General features: G+C 31.3%; 1 protein-coding gene across 3 annotated transcripts; it reads right to left on the bottom strand.

Moving 5' to 3' along the window:
• Positions 1-2417: 2417 nt before the first annotated feature.
• On the bottom strand, positions 2418-20181 carry LOC143237300 (uncharacterized). Of its 3 annotated transcripts, none has more exons than XM_076476386.1 (6): positions 20078-20181; positions 16181-16498; positions 10187-10328; positions 9181-9314; positions 8138-8315; positions 2418-3914 (listed from the first exon to the last, which is right to left on the bottom strand). In XM_076476386.1, exons 2-6 carry the CDS (start codon positions 16375-16377, stop codon positions 3354-3356), a joined length of 1212 nt encoding a protein of 403 aa, XP_076332501.1. In that variant the 5' UTR covers positions 16378-16498; positions 20078-20181; the 3' UTR covers positions 2418-3353. The 3 variants fall into 3 exon arrangements, with proteins under 3 accessions (XP_076332501.1, XP_076332502.1, XP_076332503.1); XM_076476387.1 differs by having other exon boundaries at positions 16181-16501; positions 20078-20154; XM_076476388.1 differs by lacking the exon at positions 20078-20181 and adding an exon at positions 20018-20036 and having other exon boundaries at positions 16181-16501.
• Between the last annotated feature and the right edge of the window lie 1223 nt (positions 20182-21404).

Here is a 21404-nt window from a genome sequence, read left to right as displayed (position 1 = left end):
ACATTACTGTTCACATGACAGACACATTGGAATCATTTGAGGTTAATAAGGAATGCGAAAAGTATGTGGCATAAGTAATAAAAACGTTCGCATATAGAGGGCAGCACTGAACGAGAATAGCTAATCTTGAGAAGAAAAAAAAGACTTACCATATCGGAACTATTTTAAAACTCAGTTCTCACCTACCTAACATCCTCTTTATTTCTTACTAAAATTCTATATCACTTGTAAAGTTGTCTCTTTGATACTTGTCAGAAAATTGGTTTTACCGGAAAACACAACAGTACATCAGAACTATATAAAACAAGATCCCAGTTTGTAAATTGGAGCCAGTCTCTGACTTCTTCTATCTTACTAGGATCAGTTGAATTGATACAAATAAAATAATCAAACAGTGCTGTAAGTATAAATCTAATTTTTCCAATTTCTATCCAATGCTGTTAACTTGTCATGAAATGCACTGAAGTGTCAGTAAGTGAATAGTCTTTTTACCCACTTTGTGATATAATCAGTAATGAAAAGCAAATACAGATTATTATGATCTGTCTCTGGGATGTTTCCAGCAATATCCATGGCTATTCCTTGCAATAGAGATCCAACTATTCTCAGTCACATTTTTTTTCTGACTTCACTGCATTTTTTTTTTCACTGAGAAACATCACACACACACACTACAGAGTCTGTACTGATACCTACACTTTGCTTTGAATGTGGCTAGGAAAACTGCTTCTGTAGACTGACAGTCTTGAGTGACATTCTCAGATTTTCATATCAGGCAACATTTGGAGAATCTTTTTTCTTAAAAACCCAGGAACCACTAGTTATTTCACAGTATGTATTTCACCTTGAAACAGATAATAACAAAGGTATGGTATATATTTTTGATTATTCACCCACAAAACACATACTTTGTGAATCTGATACATTCAAAGTACACTACATGGCCAAAGCTGTGTAGTCACCTGACGATCACGTCCGTACCTGCTTGCTGAACATCTCATTCAAAAACTATGGGCATTAATAGTTGGTCCCTCTTTACTGCTATAACAGCCTCCACTTTTCTGGGAAGGCTTTTCACTACATTTTGGAGCATGGTTGTGGGAATTCGCTTCTTTTCAGCCACAAGAGCATCAGTGAGGTCGGACACTAATGTTCTTCCACACCAACCTCAGCAAACCATGTCTTTATGGACCTCGCTTTGTGCATGGGGGCATTGTCATGCTGAAACAAAAAGGGCCTTTCCCAAACTGTTGCCACAAAGTTGAAGCACACAATTCTCTAGACTGGGGCAGATCTAGCAGAGCATAAATTTGACTTGTTGGAAAGGTGGCATCCTATGCCAGGTTTGTCAGGTATTCTGACACAAGTGTGTTTATTTGCAGACTTAGAAAGTTGAAAAAAACACATTGGTTTCAGATACTTTACTTTCACTGTTAAAACTATCATTCCAGCCATTTGCCTATAACTGCATATTCCTTTTTGGAAAAGATTCATTCAATAGGAATTAATGTTTAATGGTGAACAACAAAATGACCACAGTAACAATTAACTTTTGATGTGTGTGTGCATTAACAAACATTTAGTTCTTGAATTTTCATAGTATACATATTCCACTTTCAGCATACTATACTGAACAGAAGATAATTAGGTACAAATGCTTATAAAGTTTAAACATTTTATAAAAGAAAATTAAAATAGAGAATAAAAGGATGAAGTAAATTAAGATACAACCAAACAAATAAAGGATAGGATGAAGCAACAATATTATACAAGTATTCACAACATACTTAATTGTAGTGGAGTTGTGTTATTACTTACATTTGGGAGTTCATTTACAATACATAAGCCTTCTTTATTTGAAAGTTCAATGTTGCTTAGTCCATATGAGATGACTTTGAAATTTGTAACCAAGAGGGGGTGGGAAGTGTTTTCACTGTGTGTGAAGTTTGGTGGATTTGATAGTTTATTAACAGTTCTGCTTGATATTACAATATCTTTGCAGGCCTACAGGTGTAACTGGCATATAGTTTTAACAATATAAGTGGCATAACAGCCACCACATGTGTATTTATCCTGGAATGCATAGGGGCAGGTAATAGGTTTTTAGATTAGAATAGATTTAGTATTTTAAAAGGTGACTTAAATATCTATTGTAGTTGAACTTATGGATAAAACACTTTAATTATTCTTAAAATTTGTTGAACAAAAAGTAAAATTGTCATAAATACCCATCTCCTTGACTGGTTGATATGATTTATGTCATTTGTTTTGAATATTACTAAATATGACAATTGGAATGGTTAACAACTACTAACTGAAAGATACTTTCTCTTGTAAATACAAAATAGGCTATGATCATGAATAAAACATAAGTAATCTGAATAAAAATATGTCACAGACAGAAACAGACTCACAAATTTTATAAACTGCTAACAATCTGATTTTTATTTATTATGTGAAAGAGATGTATAACATATAAAAAAAACACTACTGGTACACAAAACTCAAAATGGTGACAAAAACTGACTTTTGAACTTGTCAAAAATAAAAAAAATTAAATTATAAAATAATTTCTATAGGGTATGAAGAATATTGTCTGCTGATATACTATGATTAAATTCTTTTTTCAAACAACTGCACTGTAATTCTGTTTCTGTTCTTCAAACAGCAGTGTAGAGGGCAAATGAGACTAGTCCAAGTGAGTGTATAGAAACTAGCAAACTTGGCTACTAGTTAAATTAGTACATCATTTTCTTACTACATTTCAATCTTTTTAGCTATCTTGTATTTGATTATACACTATCGCTAAATAACACATGATGATGTTGAACATCTAAACTCACTTTATATAAAGGGAAAGGGTTTGGTCTGGGCTTCCATGCTGGTTACATATGTACTGTCCGCTTATTATGTGTGCGTGTGCGCACACACACACAGATATATATATATATATATATATACAGGGTGGCCCATAAGTCCCTACCCATCCATATATCTTATGTATCCAGTGTATCTGTGTGCTGTCCCTCATTCTCGCTGCATAATATTATGCAGTGCCATGTTCTGTGAGACATTTTCCTCATCATAGCAGGGGTTATTGTTCCACATGCCGTGGTAACAGCTGCCTTCAACTCATTATTATTATTATTACATGCGTAATTGAATATAACATAACATATGGATGGGTAGGGACTTACAGGCCACCCTGTATAACAACTGATAATGATGTTTGTACTTCAAAAAGAGAAAGATGCCATGTACCATCATAAGGTAACTGATCATCTGTACTTTTCTATGAAATCTTCAAATTAACGTATTACGTGAAGAAGTTTTGTTTAGTAACATATTTCCATTTAACTACATGCAAATGAAGAGCTATTAAACTGATCTCTAACAATTTTAGGAATTGGGGGAAAACCACCAAGCCTGGAAATATCATCATCATATTTCCACAAAAGTCCATTTGACATTTTATGTGCATATCTTGCAGGTAAGCCCATCTGGATGCGATAATTAAAATCAGCATCTGCATCTTCTCTCATTTCTTTTTCACTTGGTAATTTTACTGATCCTCTTAGGACTTTAAGAAAAAGAAGAACCTGCTGGTGGAAGAGTGGAAAAGGTAATGTTAAGCTCTGCACACCAAAAATGGCCATTGTTGGGAACTCACAATGAATGAGGTGTTTGTAGAGAGGAACCACTCGCTGATTTCTAACTGACACATTACATTTTGGATGCAAGAACTTATAGTCAAAGTTATACCCTGTGCAGAGCAAAAGAACATCTGCTTCAAACTGATGACCATTCATAAATTTAACCACTGATCCATTAATCTCTGAAATACCACATATCTCTGTAAAATTTTGTGGTACCTTTTCACGACACTTCTTATCTAAATTATGGCTAAATAGGACCTGTAGATAAAAAAGAAGAAAAAAGTACAATTTTAGTGAGTTTACATACATTTGCATTATAATAATCAAAAAATCAATTTTTTGTAGAAACTATAACAAACATGTTTACATATGGGTAACTAAGACGTCATAAAACTTTAATGTTTCTGGTATAGAATTTATCAATGTAATGTTTACTTCATTCGAGAACTGAAGAAATATAAATGTCAGTTGGTACTTGTAAATAAAGCAAACAGTACCAATAGTTAAAAACAATTCTTGAGTTCTAAAGATTTTTGTTCAAGAATTACCTTTTGGTGAATTGTAATTCATGATTTGGCAATTAACCCATGAATAGGCCTATATAGTAAATTTAATATAATATCTTAATTAACAAGGTTGATATATACATGTATCAACCTTGTTAATTAAGATATTATATTAATATATTAAGGTAAGATATTAAGATATTATATTCAATTCACTACATAGGCCTATTCATGGGTTAATTGCCAAATCGTGAATTACAATTCACTAAAAGGTAATTCTTGATTTGGGAATTAACCCATGAATAGGCCTACATAGTAAATTTAATATATATCTTAATTAACAAGGTTGATACATACATGTATTTTTTACTACAACTTCATTATTTTCTCTACACTCTGAATATCTAGATTGACAAAGATGATTTTCAAAGTCAAAAGATCAAAAGAATGACCTGGATTTAGTATATATTTTACAATTTGTACTGAATAAGCTCAACTTAGGGTTTACATTTTTAAAAAACTAAAAATAATTTTATAATGGTCACACAAGGCAATATTCATAAACTGGAAAAATATGGAAGTGTACAGGTATTATTATGTTTCACACACAAGATAATGAAATAATAATAAACCAATGTTTTCATGAAAATGTAGACCATGGTCTACTGTAATTCCAAAAATTAATTATGGTTTGATTTTAAGATGATACATTTTATACCAACATGTCATCCACAGAGCTTTTTTTTTAATTTTAATGACATTGTCTGTTTTCATTTGTTATTACTGAATGTTCTATTGATATGTCAATATTTAAAAAGCTACAATAAAACAACTAGAAACATTTTAGTCATGCTTAGTGGCATACTTCAAATAGTACATTTTTGACATTCTAATGTGCAAACTTTACACAGACTCTTTTGTTAGAAGCAATAAAATAAATTGTACATTTTAATATAAATGCATGAGACCAGTGACTGACAAACATATATATATATGTTTATTTTATTAATTTCGTTTATTTTTACTTATAAATTGTGAAATAATCAGGATTTTTTTGTTATAACCTAAATATATCTATTCATTAAAAATATATAATTTAAGAATCTTGCACACTGTTTGTATGTGTGACTGACAATATTCAATATTTTAAAACTGATCATTAATAGACTTACATATAATGTAATCATAATTCTTCTGCTTGTTTATAGTAGAGGGATAGTGTTTCAGCTTTCATATGGAGTCTTTCTTCCATTGAAGTTAAAGATGTTAGATGTATAGTATTTTTTTTGTTATTTAGCACAGTCCTGTGAAAAAAGTTCCTTCCTGTGTACAAGTTTTTCTGTGTGAGTACACATATCTCAAAGTACCTTAGCAACCAAGATATAGAAGCACAACACAGAAGGCACCTTTCTAATGTGGCCATGCAGATAACCACAGCTTTAAGACTTCCTCAACTTTGCTGTTTCTGGACACATCCATAAAGAGATAATATGATCACCTCAACATTGCAGTATATATAAAACACATTTACACAAAAGGAGTTATTTATACTACAAATACAATCAATATTCATAAACCAACTATTAAATGACGAATCATTGCAAATAACTTTTACACAGTCTAATAAATTTACACTAGTAACAAAATTGAAGATGATTTTAATTTATAGGAAATGTTTTTAAAAATCACTTCTAAAGCACCCTATGAAAGTGAAATAACCTATCACCAAGTTAACACAAAATGAACTAATTTGCAAAATACTGTGCTTGTGTGAAAAAAAACATACAATGGAAAACAAGCAAACCATAAACCGAGATTTAAACAACATAACAATGCAACTAGACTGACACATATAGAAAAATCAGCATTTGTGTAACATAATAATAAAACTGTTCATATCGTAGGTAAGGATTGAAACCAAATTCTGGAAATGGCTAACCATTGGGAAACCATGAAAATTAAAGGATATCTTTACACCAAATTATACCATTTACATTTGACAAAGACTGTCTTTAAAACTTCACAGAATATCTACTACAACACAAAATTTACCTCCAGAACTCACCCAGAAAAATGAGGACTCACGAAGGAACTCTATCACAGGAATATATTAAGCAACAAGAAGATATTTCACAGTTAACTTCAAACAAAAGGTCTCAATACAGAAGTCAAAATGTCATTTTACTCAAAAAACAGGCAGGAGCTGTCCATTGAAGTTAATACTTTCCAACAGCTATTTACCTCCACTGACAGTTACAGTTATTCTTGATTTGATTGTCCTTTGTCAATTCATAAGATATTGATAGACTACCAAACTGAGTGAGCAAGAGAATTTAAAATCAAAGTTAAATACAAATCAGATGTGCATTTGAAAAAAATACTTTGAAAAGTAAAAAAAAAATCTAAGAAACTGCAGACTGTAAAAAATGTACTAAAAATTGTTGAAAATCAAGTATCAGATATTAACACAATCATGCCAAATCAAGAAGTGAAAATTGTGTACAACTACATAAAAATAAGCTGCAATAAGAGGGTGTGTTGCTCTACTATTGGTGGAGGGTTGTTGCATGCTAATTTGTATGCTTAACACTCCTACGAAAAGTGGGACCTAATAGGCCCCAGAGCAACTTGAAAGGTTATTAATATTAGGCCTATTAGGCCCCACTTTTCGTAGGAGTGTTAAACACAGCTGAACCATATGATATACAGGTGGAATTAGGTAGAAGTTCAAAGCTAGTCATGAGCAAAAATTTACATTAAGAAGCAGTCAAATGGAGAAATAGCTGTAACTGTAGAAATAGGCGAGTAGTCATATCAGAAGACAAAAGTCTACAACATCTAAACTGCCTAAATATACTTAACACTGGCAAAGTCATTACAATGTAATTTTCTTGTTTGCCAATGAGGTGTATAAAAATATTTCCATGAATAGTATTAAGATGTTAAATAATGTTACAACTGATTCTGAGTAATTTGATGTATTATTCTCCTTTAACCACAATAAACAAAGATAATGCCTAATGGGTAAAAATGATATAATAGAGTAAATATATTCTTTATATATTTATGTGAGTATCTATAAGAAGCACCCTTTGAAATGAGGAAATTGTTAACTACTGACTTGTACTATTTTTGGTAGTTCCAGATCTCCAAGTAATTGAAATATTGCTATTGTGTTGTTAAGCACAAAGTTATGTATTGGGGCTTGTGCCCTGCCAAATTTTAGCCATGCAACTCCTTGTGTTTTTTTTTGCCTTCATTTTGTTTAGCTTTGGTTATTGGGGATGGAGGCTTGTGATTTGATGGTCTTGGGTTCAGTTCCTACTGCAGCCAAAATTGCTTACCACACTGTATTTGTTTTTGTGAACAGGGATAATTGAAAATAGTAAGCTAAACAATTTTGAATTAATCAAAAATAATAATGGCAACATTCTAATTATTTTGAGAGTTGGAATAATTTAAAACAGTAGCATTTGGTAACACTAAATTTGGTAAGTTACTCAATTTCCCAAACTGCAAATTCTCAAAGCAGTCTTTTCAAACTTTAAAATCATGATACATCATGAAGAGTAAATTTAGCACTAAATCATTTGCACTTTACTAATGGCATTTAAGAGTAAAATAACTTTTCTGAGTACACTCTTGTAAGAAATGCATTCCAGATGTACTTCAAATCAAAGAGTCATTGCACAAAAGAAAAATACCATTATTTCTATGTTGCTCTAAGTAAATATTAAGTATGAATGCTCTGTAGTTTTAAGCATATACAGGATAAATCACAGTGATTCTGTAGGTTATACAAAATGTGTTTGATTGTATGTCACTTTTAAACACTTTGGAAGAATATATCAAGTTTTCAGTAGTTATGAGAATGGTAATAGATATGAAATTTCTTTACTTCTTGTAATAATAGCATTAAAAATTCAAAAACCTGTTTGTGAAGCATTAAATTTTGCACAAAAACATGAATTTTACCTGCTCTGCAACTTCTGCAACTTCTCTGGAGATATCAATACCTGATGGGCCACCTCCAAGGATAACTACTCCCTTTCCTTTGAAGGGGTCATTAACACGGTAATCATGACTGTGGAGAACCCAGCCTGGGAATGATTCTATTCCTTTTATATCAGGATACTTGGGCTTAGTAAACCTACTAAAAACACAAAATCAAAAACATCTTCAGCAAATTAATTACGAAGCAATGTTTGTAGTTGTGTCAAGGATACAACATTATCTTCTTCAACTTATTTCCAACAAGGTTAATGAAAGTTAGAGTGATAAAGTTGAAGCTATTATTACTTTTAAATATTTTCAGAAAGATTACACTTATATTTTTATATGTTCAATTTGAAACCATCATTAACTGTAAATATTTACAAGACAATAAAGTAGTCACAATACATAAACAGATGAATAGATTAAAATGGAAAAAAAACTATGCAGATGCTTGTGTTGTGTTATAAAGAGACAAGCGATCCTATTAAATAGTATAAACATAGTTTGTATAATTATACAAAGATGATAAATGAAATAAAAAAAACATTAACTGATTAATATGGTACTTTTTTGACTCAGGAAAACAATTTCAGTTTTAATAACAGTAAGACTCATAACAACTTTTGATTTTAAACTCAGACTGAAAAAAATACAGATGTAGTACCAACTAATCTTTAGTGAATTTGACACTATCAAAGTAGTTACATTTACCTGAATGTAGGATTTCCTAATAATTATTCTATATTACAATGATAATGTAAACTTCCTCCTTCTGTAAATATAAATAGACCTTTCTGTGGATTTAGTTCCAAATAAAAACACTAAATAAGTGCATTTCTGTAATGTTATTCACATAATACCAAATTTAATTTCAATAGAGGAATGGAACTATTTCAAAACCAGATGATGAGACACATCAGCAAAATCTGAAGAAAAGTTTATCTGAAGAAAAATTATATATGGAAATTTTAATTGGTATATTTTGAATATGAAAAAATTAAATAATTAAATAATATGCTTACCCATTACAAATGATGACAGCATCAAATACTTGCTGTTTTATTACCTTGGTCACTAAATTCTTTGTACTAATATTCCAAAGTATTTGTCCAGTGTTATTAGTAACTGGCCTGACCTCCTGGACATAACTATGAAACTATAAACAAACAAGAAACTGAACTCTGCAAGATACAATACATTCAAATATATGTATATATATTTATATGTATACGTGTATGACTATGATTATTAAGACAGCTCCAAATTGTGTCTGCACTAGAATGGACTTCTAAAAAGGAAAAAAAAAGTTGAAAATAATCTTACTAAACATTTAATCTTTTGAAATGAGTTAAAAGAAGCTAAAAAGAGTGGCATAAAAACCAGATAATTTATGTCATTCTCAATTTTCTTTTACCCCAAATGTATTATATATGAGCTAAATACTTAAAAACAAGGTAGTGAAATAGTTTCATATGCATAAAATTCTGATGCAGAATTACAAGTACATGCAATAAGATTTTATTATACTGTACTCAAAGAATATGTGTGGCAAATAACAACACATGAAAACTTACTTTGCAAAAGTAGATCATTTACTTATGGAAAATGTAACAGTTTGGAATAATTGGAAGTTTAATGTGAGATGCTATGAATTTTATGTAATTATCATCAAGTAATGGCTCTACGAGAAAAGAGCTATCCAAATGATGAACACAAAGATGAGAATGTACATACTGCACTTTGAAGAAAATATCAGCAAATTTTTAATTTTGTCAGAAAAAACATATAATTTTATGTTTTATTGAGGCAGAGTTTTCATGATGTAAAAAGGTAAAATGGGCAACAATTACTTAATTCAGCATGACACTTGTCGAAAAAGTCTTGGAAGAATGATCTACAAAACTAGCACAGATGGAAAGGGCACTGTTTTGAAAGAAATCCATAGAAATGTTATTCTTTCCATTTGTTGTACTTCTTTAAATTAAGATCTCTATCGACTCTGGCTTTTATACAAAATAAAAATCTTACCTGAATAAACTTAGCCACATCAAAATATTTGGTGTAATCTTTAAGGTATGAATGAACTTCAGTATGGTGTACAAAACAGCAGTTTTCCTTAATTGGAAATGGAAAATCTGGAAATGCCATGATGTTTTTGGGTATATTTGTTCTGTAATTAGTTCATTATTCTTTAAGTCCCATATGATGCACAATGATTGGATTAAAAATATTCAAAATAAAGTTACAATTAGTGGTTACATAACAATTTATCAAAAAAAACTACAACAAACCCTTCTAAGACATTTATTTCTCAAACTAACATGCAAATTAATGTAAATCAGTAAACATATGTTTACCCTCGCTCCCAGAGGATAGATGTTGGTATTGCAACCACATCTGTGTGTGTCCATCTTTGTTTCTTCACAGGTAAACAAAAATTTTACACAAGATGGGAAGTCAGTAAAGGACAGTCCTTCCCAAATTTGATCCAAATTGAGATTCTGTATCACTTTGAAAGATTTTTTTAGAACATGACATTGGGTATTTTTGAGGTTTGGGGTTAATAACTGTGTAAAGTGTGATGAGATTTCTATTAACTCTTCTTTGAACATTAAGGTTGAGACTCCACATCACACTATGAAACATGATCCAGATTGTAGATTATTCTGGAGCTGAGAAGAATTTTATGAATATTTAAGATAAAGTTTGATGTCATTCAATATAAATGCATTCAAACTTTATACAGGACAGATCCAAGGGTATGTAATCTCTCTGACTGCTTTTGTTTACTCTAGTTACTAAAATAAAATATAAAACATTGGAGTTCTTTAAAAGATTTACTTACAAAATGAATTATTTGTTTGACTGACTTTATAACAATATATATATATATATACACACACTCAGTGACCACTTTATCAGGTACTCCTATCTAGTATCATGTAGAACCCACTTTTGCCTCCCTCCATAACAGCCTGAATTCTTTAAAATATGAATTCAACAAAGTGCTAGAAACATTCCTTTGGGATTTTGGTCCATGCTGACTTTATAGCTTCACACAGTTCCCGTAGATTAGTTGGCCACACATTCATGCTGTGAACCTTCCGTTCCATCTCATCCCGAAGGTGCTCTATTGAACTAAAATCTGGGAACTGTGAAGACCATTGTAGTACACTCAAGTCACTGTCATGTTTGTGGAACCAGCTTGAGATGATGCATGCACTGTGACATGATGCCTTATCCTGATGGAAGTAACCATTGGAAAAATGGGTAGCTTGTAGACATAAAGGGATGCACATGGTCAGCAACAATAATTAGGTATGCTGTGGCACTGACATAATGCTTAACTGGTATTAAGGGGTTGAATGTGTGCTAAGAAAACAATTCTCACATCATTACACCACCACCACCAGCTTGTATTGTTGACACAAGGCAGGATGGATCTATGGATTCATGCTGTTTATGCCAAATTCTGACCCTATCATCTGCATGCTGCAGCAGAAATCAAAATTGGTCAAACAATGTGATGTTTTCCAATCTTTAATCACCCAGTTTTGGTGATCCCACGTCCACTGTAGCCTCGTCTTCCCGTTCTTAGCTAACAGAAGTGGAACCCAACGTGGTCTTTTATTGCTGTAGTCTATCAGCTTCAAAGTTTGACATGTTGTGTGTTCAGAAATGCCCTTCTGTGCACTACTATCGTAAAGAGTGGTTATTTGAGTATTTGTGGCTATCCTATCAGCTTGAACGAGTCTGGCCATTCTCCTCTGACCTCCCTCATTAACAAGGTGTTTGTACACTCATAACTGCTGCTCATGGGATTTTTTTGTTTTTAGCACCATTCTCTGCAATCTCTAGAGACTGTAGTGCATGAAAATTCCATGAGGTCAGCAGTTTCTCAGATGCTGGAACTACCATGTCTGACACCATCAATCATTCCACAGTCAAAGTCGATTAGATTGTGCACCTTCCCCATTCTAATGTTTGGTCAAACAACAACTGATCCTCTTCACCATGTTTGTGTGCTTTATGTATTGAGTTGCAGCCACATGATTCACTGTTTGGCTATTTGCATTAAAGAGCAGGTGTACCTAATAAAGTCACTGAGTGTATGAACACTATGCAAATATTAAACTTATTTAAAATACAACAATATTCAATTATATCATAAATTAATAAATCATATCACTTTGATATGAAAGTTTATTTATGTTGTATATGATAAGCATACCATGGATTTTTCTATTTTTGTAATATTATAATGATCATTCTGAATTTATCATTTATTCTGCACAGGTGAAGGTTTCACATCACATTTTGCTGAGAAATTTGTTATGCTGATTTTGTTTGATTTGTCTTTGTTCATTTGTTACTCTTGAGTGGACAATACTTGTTATGCACATGAATGTTTATTGCTGCAATATTGAACTTTGTGCAAGGATATTTACAACACTGTCCTTCAATGGTTATTCAGGAAATATATTTAGGTTATGGTCTCACATACACTTGACCAAGAATGACCAGACATGTGGGTAGTGCTAATCTTTTAAAAAGTCTGCTACATGAAATCAGTTTGACCAATTGAAGGTAGAAAATTAAGTAAAAGTAATCATCCCGTGTCAAAAAGGCACTTTGCTTGTGTTTGCATGTGATATAGTTTTGTTTCTTTTGTGCTCAGTCTCTATTTCATCCATTTTTAATACTTAGTTACTCAGAGATACAGCATTACTTTCAAATCAGTATCTTGACTAAATCTGTTATTAAACAGATTTGTCCCATTGCTCTAACTCAGTTTTACTTGAATATACCACATTTAGAGCTCTTACTCATCATAAAAATGTTAAATGAAATATAAAATAGGAAAATAATAACTTGTCCATTCAAAGTAAATTTTTACCACTCAAATAATTTTGCTTCAGAATGAATGACTAGCACAAATAATTTGTTATATTCATGACATAGTAATTTTTGTACCTAAGTATGGTAAATTCTATAATATGTCATCAGGTTAAAAGGTAAAGACATAAAAAGTACCATATCTCTTCTTTACTGATTTGTGTCTGAGCAAACTATCATGTTCTCCTTTCTTTTCACTACTTTGCACAGCTTACACTCAAGGATGATAATAACAAATCTGCCACACATTACTATCTTCAAATTAATATCATCCACAAAGCTACAAGTAGTACCTTAAAGTTAAGTTAGAATGTAGCCAACAAACTTTAGTAATTTTGAGTAAAAGAGCTTTTTTTACATAGCATTTTACATCTACATTCTTCACACACACACACATATCTATATAATTTAAGTATGCTATTAATACTGACATACATCTAGTTTTCCATTTCACACTGGAAAAATACCTATCAGCTGGGAACAGAGAATAGAGCAACTAAGAACCCATGTTTCAGTGTTTTGCATCTTATGCATCAAATGCCTTTTGACAACACATTTATTCAAACTTTTGCAAAACAATTTGCATCTAGAAATAAACACATTTAACACAGATATAATAATAAACATTATGCATGTAAATTTACACAAATTATGTAAATAAATGTGTCAACAGTGCATTTTATTTTACTTTCTCAAAGTCCCAGAATATTTTACTTTAATATGCAATGTTAAGAAAAAGAAAAACATTCAAACTTTTTTTTTGTGTTGCAAGTAGATTTATAAGAAGAACAAATAGATTTTCTCCAGCATTTTTCTCTTTTGACCAGAATGTTTTATTTTACTTCCAGATTCTTCACAGCAAACACTAATGATCAAACTGATGCATCATGGATTACACAGTTTGTTAAATTTAAATACTAGTTCAAACTAAGTGCAACACAAGATGTCTTCAAATGTACCACAGAAGTAATAATATATATATTTTAAGGATATAATTTATGTAGAAAATCTATTTGCAGTGTATAAAAATAAGTTGATAAATAATATTAGAAACTACACACTCTTATATCCAATTTAAAGTTTAAGATCTTGGTTGGCAGATTTCGATTTTTTATTTTAAAGAAAGTGAGAAATTCTGAGATACTGATGTAATATGTTTTTTTTTCTCTACAGACACAGAACATCTAACAAATATGTCCTGCCAAAATAGAATAAATGAAACACAAACTTTATATCTAACTAAACATTTCCATTAACAGTTCACTTTCTTTAGCACAAAATTTACTAAACCAACATCTTTGCTGAGATATGATTTAGTAATTATGAATACCTAACTAAAAAGATAAATATGGCATGGGTAATAGAGTGAAAATTATTTGCAGATAAAATTCCAGTTTAAAAATTCTAATGCTCTCATTCCCTGATTTTATTCCAATATTGTAAAAAAAAATTAAATATCAAACATCATCCATTTTGGACCATATTTAGAGGTTGTTCAATGAGTTTGAAGTTCTAGACTGCATTGGCCTGGTACATATTTGTTATGTATTATAAATGATCTGCTAAAAGTATATTATTATTTTAGGGCATGTATAATAGTGCAATTACATAATTATATAATTTTGGTGTGGTTAGTCTCTTTTGTGTTGTTATTGCTCCCATTCAACTGTTAGAAAAGTTTCTATGATCTTGCATAATTCAAAGGAATTGTTTCCATTCTTTTTATGATGACATTATAATCCTTAGTAAGGACCATATTTCTTTCACTATTGTCATATACTACATTCAAGTATTGCAATGCCTCCACATGGATTTTTTCTAAGCTCCTATAACTCACAGTCATAATCCAGAAATCCTGTTGGAATTTTGAGATATTTGAAGAAGTCTATTGTGTTCTTCATGAGAAAATCTTCAATTGATTTTTCCTTAGGCTTCCAGATATTCACTTGGATGTCCTTTACCATTGCTTGTTTTGTTTCTGTCAGTACAGTTGAATCAAAGAATGCCAAACCAAAGAGTTCTTCATTGTGTTATCACAGATATCCAGATAATTTTGGACAGGCAGGTTTAGATAGAGGAGAATTTTCCATTTCATACTTAAAAGACTTTGTAAGAAGTTAAAATATTGAAAGGAGAAGAAATAGCATTAGGACCAGTAAACTATGCTCTAAGATAAGTTTAAAAGACAAAAATGCAGATTTCAGGGAGTCCTCTTTACTCACAGCCACTGACCTTGAGAGAATATAATGCCTTGGTCATCCATTGTGCATGATGCAGTATTTTAGGTGGTGTAAATTATTCTGCTCAAGAAAGGTTATGGTTAGTTAAAGAGGTTCTCAATAATTGCCTCTAGGATGGTTTAACTGAAGTTGTCTTGTAATAAATTAAATTACACTGTTCTTAATTTCTTCTGTTGCATCTGCTACTTTATTACAATCAGTCGTAATTTCATAACTTGACTGGTCAATATATTCCCAAGACCAGTGGAACTGAATGAAAACTGCAATATCTGAACCACGAGAAAGCTTCATGCAGTCTTCTGAAACACATGCCAGGACAAGTTCCAAGATATGATTAAGAATATTCCAGAAGTAACAGCATAGATTATTTATATGTAAAGTGTTCTTGAACATTCTTAATAATGTGAATACTCTGAAATATTCCAGAATATGCTGTAATATTCTTGTGCAAGAATATTCAAGAATAAATCTAGGGCCTTCAAGGATTGTCGAATCTGCAGACATAATTGGAAGTACAAGTTAAAATTTTACTGCCTTGAAAAAAACCACTAATGTTACTCAATATGGATAAAATTAGGTGTTAATTACTTATTTGTACAATGGAACAAAAGACAGGTGTTGTAAACCAAAACTTCAAAATTAAGACCATCTGAACATGTAATTTTTTCATTTCAGATTTTTATGTAGCCTTAAGGGGTATTTACTGATTGGAAGATTTATATACATAAAAAATTTTTTTCAAAATATTTTTGTCCAAAGTTTGCTTTGAACATGATCACAAATTTAGTTTTTTTTTAAGCTGTACAATTTTCTAACATGACAAATAATATTTAACAATACTTATAATATCTTAAATTCATATTAACTTTAGCAATTTTGTTCTTACCTCATATTTTTATACACACTAGAGTGAATAGGAAGGCCAAATTCATCTGTGCCTACTTCATCTCGATAATACCACGTTCCTCCAACCTCACCAGTCTGTTCATACACCACAAAGTTAAAGAGGTCAGACTGAGCAGCTAGATGCCGAGCTGCAACAAGACCTGCAGCTCCTGCTCCTATAACTCCTACTCGCAACATTTCTTATATATATTAATCTTGTGTAAACTATATACTGAATATCAACCAGTGTGTGCACAGTACAAAATGATGATCTACCACTACATGTGTAGGTAAGAAGTCTTCCACCTTAATATTCCCCCTTCTTGTGAGATGTCAAGAAAAAGAAAAAAACAAGTAATTAGCAGAAGTATTTATGGAAAGGTTAAATATATTACACTTTACATTAGGTTAAATTCAGAGTTTCAAAATCAATTGATCAAACATGAAAATAAAAACAAAGAGAGCATATCAAAGAAAATCAGCTTGAAAAGTAATTAATTGAAGAGAATTAGAATAGACTACTCATAAAAAATGCTTTGGAATAATATAACTCTACTAGTACTATTATAAATAAGAAGTGAGAAGTATTTCTCATAAATTTTAAGTAATTAACTGACTTTTAAAATTATATATACAGTGATGATTCTGACAAATTTAAGATGGTGGTTAAATGGTATAAGGACATAAAGATGCTTCAGGATTTAATGCAACATACAGATCACGAGATCAATTAAAGTTTCAAGAACTTTCATTGGACATTTTCCCTATATAAAAGTAATACTTTAAATTCAGATTTTATTTTCCAGAAAAGAATACATTCCTTCTCATGAATCTTATAGTGCTACATCATAATATAGCATAAAGGAATACGAATAATAGTGATAATGAGTTAAAAGGTAATGTTGGACAGATTTGGGAATTTTATTTTTAATATATTGATTTTAATTTGAGATAGGCATAAAAATTTAGTCAAGGTAAAAAAAAAGTCAAGGTAGTGCAAAAAAATTAAAATAGGACCAAAGTTGACAACGGATAACAAAAATATTATTGGACTTAATTATGGCATAAAAACAGAAATGAGAGATAAATGCCACATGTGTAACTTTCAATTTCCAGATAGAATGAAAGATACATATAACTATATTAAAAACTAGGAATTTGGAAAAAAGGAACTATAACTTTAGATTCAGATTTGATTTTCCAGAAAAGAATACATTCCTTCTCATGAATCTTATAGTGCTACACTTCATTACTGCTGATAGCAACTGATTCCACAAACTAATCAATGATTTAGAATTACACAATTATCGACTATAGTCTACTTGTATCTTCTTTAACTATTGACATCATAATATAGCATAAAGGAATACGAATAATAGTGATAATGAGTTAAAAGGTAATGTGGGACAGATTTGGGAATTTTATTTTTAATATATTGATTTTAATTTGAGATAGGCATGAAAATTTAGTCAAGGTAAAAAAAAAGTCAAGGTAGTGCAAAAAAATTAAAATAGGACCAAAGTTGACAACGGATAAAAAAATATTATTGGACTTAATTATGGCATAAAAACAGAAATGAGAGATAAATGCCACATGTGTAACTTCAATTTCCAGATAGAATGAAAGATACATATAACTATATTAAAAACTAGGAATTTGGAAAAAAGGAACTATAACTTTAGATTCAGATTTTATTTTCCAGAAAAGAATACATTCCTTCTCATGAATCTTATAGTGCTACACTTCATTACTGCTGATAGCAACTGATTCCACAAACTAATCAATGATTTAGAATTACACAATTATCGACTATAGTCTACTTGTATCTTCTTTAACTATTGACATCATAATATAGCATAAAGGAATACGAATAATAGTGATGAGTTAAAAGGTAATGTGGGACAGATTTGGGAATTTTATTTTAATATATTGATTTTAATTTGAGATAGGCATAAAAATTTAGTCAAGGTAAAAAAAAAGTCAAGGTAGTGCAAAAAAATTAAAATAGGACCAAAGTTGACAACGGATAACAAAAATATTATTGGACTTAATTATGGCATAAAAACAGAAATGAGAGATAAATGCCACATGTGTAACTTTCAATTTCCAGATAGAATGAAAGATACATATAACTATATTAAAAACTAGGAATTTGGAAAAAAGGAAGTTATGTAACCTAAAATGGTTTATGAGAAAGAGCTGGCCGATAATGTTAACACCGTTAGTTAGAACCTTTTTGTTTCATGTAAGTTAATGATAAAACAAATGTTTGTTTGTTTGTTTTGAATTTCGTGCAAAGTTACATGAGGGCAAACTGTGCTAATCTTTCCTACTTTAGCAGTGTAAGACTAGAGGGTTGGTTGGTTTGGTGTTTTATGGTACAAAGCAACTAGGCTATCTACACCTGTAATACCAGAGGGAAGTCAGCTAGTCATCACCATCCACCACCAATTCTTGGGCTACTCTTTTACCAATGAATAGTGGGACTGAGTGTCACATTATAATGTCCCACAGCTGAAAGAACAAGCATGTGTGGTGTGACGGGGATTTGAACCCTTAACCCTCAGATTACGAGTCGATCGTCCTAACCACCTAAGCATGCCGATTCAAACAAATGTTAAAAAAGGAATTGGGCCCTTACAAGTTGGCTGAGCTTTTAACTGTTCTCTTTTGTTTATGTCAGTCCTGACTGTGAGAATTTCATGGAAGACACTGGAAATGTACTGAATTATGTATGTTAATATCATGGTGGAATTTTGAAAAAATGGTGAAGTTGAACAAGAAAGCACTATGATGCACAGCTGACCCTAGTGTTAGGCAAACCATGCTCTTGGTCTGGTGGTGGAAAAAGCACCTCACAAATATTATTAATTGCAAAAAACTAAATACAACCTTTAACTTAAGGCATGACTAAAGAGTGCCCAGTGATGCCTACTACTTTCTTTATGAATCTTTAAGTTTAATACATACATAAATGTCATTTTATCAGCAGTATGGTTAGAGATATATGTAAATGTTGAGAATCTGGTAAGCAAAGTCAATGAAAAGTAAAAAAAAACTGAATAAAGAGGATAACAAATGTATGAACTGTACAAGGTGCCATGTTGGCTATGGCTGTTTCTACTCGAGATACATGGTTTTTGCAAGGATGTTAAAGTCCAAAGATCAGATATTAAACCTCTCTTTCTTTTATTTTTTGGTAGGCCAATAGACAGTGGGAAAGTGCCTAAATAGTGTTGGGTTGATAATGTTTCTACTATTTTGAAATGGGGCAATAAGAATTGTCCTGTAAATTATAAATTAGTCTTACTTCTATAGTGGGAAAATTCTAGTCTGACAAAAGAAGCTTTACAAAATCATTCAGTGTAAAGCATGAGATCACAAATGAAAGATAGCACATATTCAAAGAGAAGTCTTGCATTACTAATCCATTAAAATTTTCAGAATGTTATTCGTTTTCTGGACAATGTAACTAATTTTGGTATGATGTATATCAAATTTTCAAAAAGCTTTCCATACAATCACACAGAATTGTTAAGAAAATTACATTGGTTGGAATCGAGAAAGCAAAAAGTTCCAGTTAATCGAGTAAACCACACTGAGTTCTTAAAATTAATTAAATGCCTCAGTGAGTATTACTTGGATTTTTACATTTTTATTTCCATTACTGTCATTAGTAATACTAATATGACCATAATTATTAAATTTATAGCAGTTACTGACGTCATTTACTATTTCAGTATTTGATTTTTAACTTGTCACTTAGAAATCGTACAGCAGTACTTTATTATTAGTAGTAATAAAGCTAATGGAATTTTAAGATGTATTGTAGACACACTGTTCAGAAGTTAAAACAGGTATAAATCATTAATTAGATCCCACTGGGAATACCACGTACAGTTTCAACCTCCTTTACGTTTCACTTTTAAATAGTCCCAAATCATCCAGTTGTAACATTCAACATATCGTAGAATAGCTACATTAACTCAATCATGATCCGATAGAGAGCGCTAAATAATTTTAGTTAGGCCTCCCTGTTAAAGATAAATTTTCAACATATTTAATAATTTCCTTAGAAACTGTACTTTGGTTAGGTATAATTCCAGTGTGGTTGCCATATTTTTAAACTTTAGTTTTTGAGTAAAAAATGAAACAGAATATGCGGGTCCTTGAACTCAAGTTCCTCTCGGTCGTTCGGCTGTTTCTGTGACGTTTAACAACTATGACGTAATAGTTGCCAAACACACTTGATTGCGCGCCGCTAATTTGGTCCTTTCAGTGCTGGTGTTTTATGTAAATCTATCGGTGTTTTTTTTCCGATTACATACTTTGTGAGACTATTTTTTGTCTTGATATTGCTACTTTATGTTTGTTTTATGATTAACATGGTTTACTGCATTGCTTATGTTTGTAAAAATGTTCGGCATCAGGCAAAAACTTCTTTTTATTTCCGTGCAAAAAGAAGGAACCGGCAAGGTGGCAACAGTGGGTGCGGATGGTCAATAGGAAGAACTGGACTCCTTCACACCATGCAAAGCTTTGTCAATATCACTTTGAGCGCTCATGTTTTGTGTCGGATCCCACTGTTTTGGATTTTGTGGGTTTCAAGCCAGGCAGGTTGAGACTGAAAAACCACAAATGTAGAGCAGAGGACTGATCTCAGCCTGCAGCGTAGAGGTTCCACCCCTCTGAAGCCATCACGAAAAGAACAATCTTAAAGGTGTGTGTGCACTATAAAGTGATAAACAATAACTAGTATAATATAATAATTTAAAAAGTACAATTTTTTTAAGAATGTAACTAGACATATACATTTCACATTCATGAGCGTGTTTTGCACTTGTGGCACCTGAAAGTCAGTGAAACCTTGATTTCCTAGTCTAGACAGTGGACAAATCTATCCCAAATAGAGTATGTTCCAACTTTAAAAGCTGGTAGATCATTCTATAGATGTTTTTGTATCATTTTTACATATGGAAAAGTTTGAAGAATACCATTTTTCAAATTTAACATTTCAAGATAAATTGAAATAAGACTATGTCTTGAACATGTTGAAGTAATGAAGTATATGTTATGTATTTTTTTAAAACACATTGTAGACTTGTAAACAATCAATATAAATTCCATAACATATTTCCATAACTCATCATAATAAAATTAATCTTAACACAGTACTTTAACATTGTAATATTAAATGTAAATCTTATAAACCTCAAAAAGCAAGT

The sequence above is a fragment of the Tachypleus tridentatus genome, chromosome 13 (assembly GCF_004210375.1).
Source record: "Tachypleus tridentatus isolate NWPU-2018 chromosome 13, ASM421037v1, whole genome shotgun sequence".
NCBI classification, from domain to species: Eukaryota; Metazoa; Arthropoda; class Merostomata; order Xiphosura; family Limulidae; genus Tachypleus; species Tachypleus tridentatus.
The sequence above is the reverse complement of the archived record's forward strand: the minus strand, read 5'-3'. Positions and strand labels throughout refer to the sequence as shown.

Coding starts and splice junctions, on each gene's coding strand:
- LOC143237300 (XM_076476386.1), bottom strand. CDS start 16,377: ATGTTGCGAGTAGGAGTTATAGGAGCAGGAGCTGCAGGTCTTGTTGCA. Junction 10,329..16,180: donor AGTGTGTATAAAAATATGAG/GTAAGAACAAAA, acceptor AACTAATTACAG/AACAAATATACCCAAAAACA. Junction 3,915..8,137: donor TTGCAGAAGTTGCAGAGCAG/GTAAAATTCATG, acceptor TTTTATCTACAG/GTCCTATTTAGCCATAATTT.